This window comes from Nerophis lumbriciformis, linkage group LG34 (assembly GCF_033978685.3).
Source record: "Nerophis lumbriciformis linkage group LG34, RoL_Nlum_v2.1, whole genome shotgun sequence".
NCBI classification, from domain to species: domain Eukaryota; kingdom Metazoa; phylum Chordata; class Actinopteri; order Syngnathiformes; family Syngnathidae; genus Nerophis; species Nerophis lumbriciformis.
The window spans coordinates 11631674-11635000 of record NC_084581.2 but is presented as its reverse complement, the minus strand read 5'-3'; the positions used below and the strand labels follow the sequence as shown (position 1 = coordinate 11635000).

Sequence of the window (3327 nt, the reverse complement as noted above, 5' to 3'; positions counted from 1 at the left end):
CGGAATAGAGAGCCATCATTGACTACATTGTTTGCGGACCTTTTATGTGTTTATTTATTTCCGACTAAGAATGTATGAAAAAAAGAAAAACGTGTTCATTTCTTTATATAGGGATTGTGAATGTTAGACACATCTCTCTCTAATTTTTACCTATATCCAGTATGACTGATCTGAAAATGTGGTCAGAGTGCAGAAGTGTTAGTACAGTTACGTCAATCTAAGGAAATTACCGAAGACGTTCGGAGCGGAATATTAAAAATTGCTTACTGAATTTGTGACATTTTGTGATATTTAGACGGTATTTTCACATACTTTACTTATTGTAAATACAGGTGGATATGGTTTAATGGATACAATGAAACACAATTAAGCAAATAAAGTAAACTTGTTTTCCACTCTACTGGTACTTTAAATTGATCATCAGTCTTTAAAGTAAGTATATGAGCCTTTAACATCTTATTATGTTGTTTGTTTGTAGCTGGTAGACTTTGAAGCCATGACGATGCCAAGTCCAGACGGCTTCAGTAAAACAACAAAGAGTTGGATGAACCTCAGAAGGTGAGACGAGCACACACACATTAATGCACCTCATGAACGTTATTTCAATACATTTTACAAGATATTTCTCATTGCGCAGTTTACCCACTTGGTACCAGAATCTTCCCTCCGTAGCAGAGACCTTCCCGTCTACCAGAACCATGATCGAAGTTCTCAACACGGACTCGTCGTCGCAATGTTCAAAGAAGTCTTAGCACAAGTGTTTAAGTCTTAATAATTCTTCTAACGGAGCAAAGGGACAGAGTCAGATTTCAGGATAAATTTTCCAAATTCTGTTTTAAAAAAGTCGTACAGTGGAACCCCTAAAGTCCAACACTGGCTGATGATCTGCCTCTGCTTTGTTTTGGAAGAAAAATGGCAATACAACTAATCTTTTCCAAAGTCAAACTGTCCTCTTCTCAAAAAATGCTGTATGAATTGTAAGCAATTTAGGTAACATTTTAACACAAAAAAATACCTCAGTCTTAATGACAAAGGTGATTCGCACCTCTTTTTTTTACATTGGAAATGTTATGAGTGTAAAAGCACTTAATGTTCAAATGCACAGACAATTCTGTAATTTTTGCTAAAAATGTTTGACAAAAAAGGAACTATGTATTTATCGGCTTTTAGCGGTTCCTCTGTTTGTCATGATTTGGTTCCCCTCAAAGCTGCAGCACATCTTTTGCTTTGGTCCCCCTTTATTTTCTCATCGGTCATCTTTGTCGTTATCACCATAAAAGCTGCACAACAACAAGGAGGTTGACCGCACTGGTAAAATTTCCCGTTAATGATCCGTTTTAGTTGATTCAGTATTAGGGTGAACATATGGTGCCAGCAGAACCACTTTAGTTTGGTTTCCTTTCCTGACGTTTGAGGGCACATCTCCAGGCTGACGGAGACAAACTGCAATATGACTTTATGCAAAAAAAGTACTATGTTTAAAACAAGCACACTGAGTAAGGAGCACATATTGTTAATTAAAAACCTAAGTGTTTAAAAGTAAGGGATTGCAGGTTTGGTTGTCATGGTAGCATGAGAAGTGTTTGAGTTTGAATGTTAAAATTTGCAGAGTCCCAAAAAAAAAAAAGTCCACGCAAAACGGTCACTTAGTTTTGTATTCGACCATGAAGTGATGTTTACATGATTTTACTCCAGCTGCCATCAAGCACAAGCAGGCCTCTTCAAAGTGTTAATTTCATTTCAGCTTGTTTTTCCTTTCCCCTTTGGACGTCGTTTGTATGAAAGCTGTATTTCTCCATTGAATGTTTCGTTTCCACAGCAGCAGAAGACAAAAAAAGTATTTATTAATATTATTATTACATTCTGCTCTTCCGCACAGCAGTTAAAAGTTTTCAAAGTATCAAAGATTGTGTTGTTGTACCGCACACAAAGTGGCACAACCTATCTGAAAATTTGAAGGAGTGAATGTTCTCCAGCCAAATAAACTGGTTGACCATGTTTACGTGATCTCTCTTGTATTTTATTTCAACTGGGAAGTACAGAGAAGAACAAAATGTTTAGACAAAACCAGATAATATTTTTAACCTTTGACTAACAACTATCCTTTACTTCCTGGTGCATCATAAATTTGTAATGCAGCTTAATTTGTCAAGTTAGATTAAGTATAACTGTAACTTCAGTAGTTATTTGTGTGTATTAAAATCATTGGCATACAAGGTTTAACAAAAAATTTTATTTCACTAAAACTGATGTGTGTCGTCCCTGATCCAGGTATTAGACATTAGATCAGGGGCGCCGCTAGGGATGTTGGGCCCCATGAAAAGAATCTTTACAGGGCCCCCAACACAGTGTCATTATTTTTTCTGTATTATAATTTCATCATCATTAGGGGCCTCTCTGGGCCCCCCTCCATCATGGGCCCCTAGAATCCGTCTCCTTTACCCCCAACTTTTCGGCGCTCCTGCATTAGATAGTTACAAGACTGCAAGACTGCATATTTATTGCAACACAGCATATCCTAGAAATCCCTACATTCCCTGTAATGAGTCCTTGTGGCTGGCATTGAAACGATCTAATTAGATCGTCACTGCTATCTCTGCTGTATGGGTTTTTGCCTTTGATCTGGCAGAAATGTAATACATTCATCATTTGGGGAAAATCTGTCTAAAAAACAATATACTTTTACTGACTTTTGATGGCAGGGCGACAGGTACCACACGCGACTGCCAAATTGCAGAATCTACAAATAAATGTATTGAAAAAATACTTCAATTGAAAAGGTTGTATAATGAAACACACTGTGTACACTTATATGGGAGGTTTATGTTAAAACAAATGGCGATAAAACCTCAACATAAAATATATTTGCCATGCACTGCTGCTCACTCTTTGACCTAAAGTACTATCTAAACCTGACCTGCTGCTGCTGGGTTACGGTTTAGGGCAGTCCTTCGCAAATCAAAAACGTAACTATCATTATCATGGCACTACAAAACGTGCTCATTGTAGCCATTAATCCTAACTTCTTCATTATAAATTAAAATAATCGAAAGGGACAAGCGGTAGAAAATGGATGGAAAAGTTATGAACAGAATTGGTGATAAAGGGCAGCCCTGGCAGAGTGCAACCCTAACTGGAAACGGATCCAATTTACTGCTGGCAATGTGGACCAAGCTCTGACACCTATCATACAGGGAGTGGACCGCCATAATCAGACGGTCCGATACCTCATACTCTGAGAACTCCACAAAAGGCTTCCCGAGGGACACGGTCGAAGGCCTTCTCCACAAAGCACATGTAGACTGGTTGGGCAAACTCCCATGCACC

At 38.2% G+C, this 3327-nt stretch overlaps 1 protein-coding gene across 3 annotated transcripts in view; it reads left to right on the top strand.

Moving 5' to 3' along the window:
- ttc13 (tetratricopeptide repeat domain 13) overlaps positions 1–1998 on the top strand; it is a 22624-nt gene extending 20626 nt beyond the window's left edge. For all 3 annotated transcript variants that reach the window (XM_061929971.1, XM_061929970.1, XM_061929972.1), the window contains 2 exons: positions 479–558; positions 638–1998. In XM_061929971.1, the coding sequence (XP_061785955.1) occupies positions 479–558; positions 638–752 (195 nt within the window). In that variant the 3' untranslated portion in view covers positions 753–1998. The remainder of the gene's footprint in view (positions 1–478; positions 559–637) is intronic.
- Positions 1999–3327: the final 1329 nt, after the last annotated feature.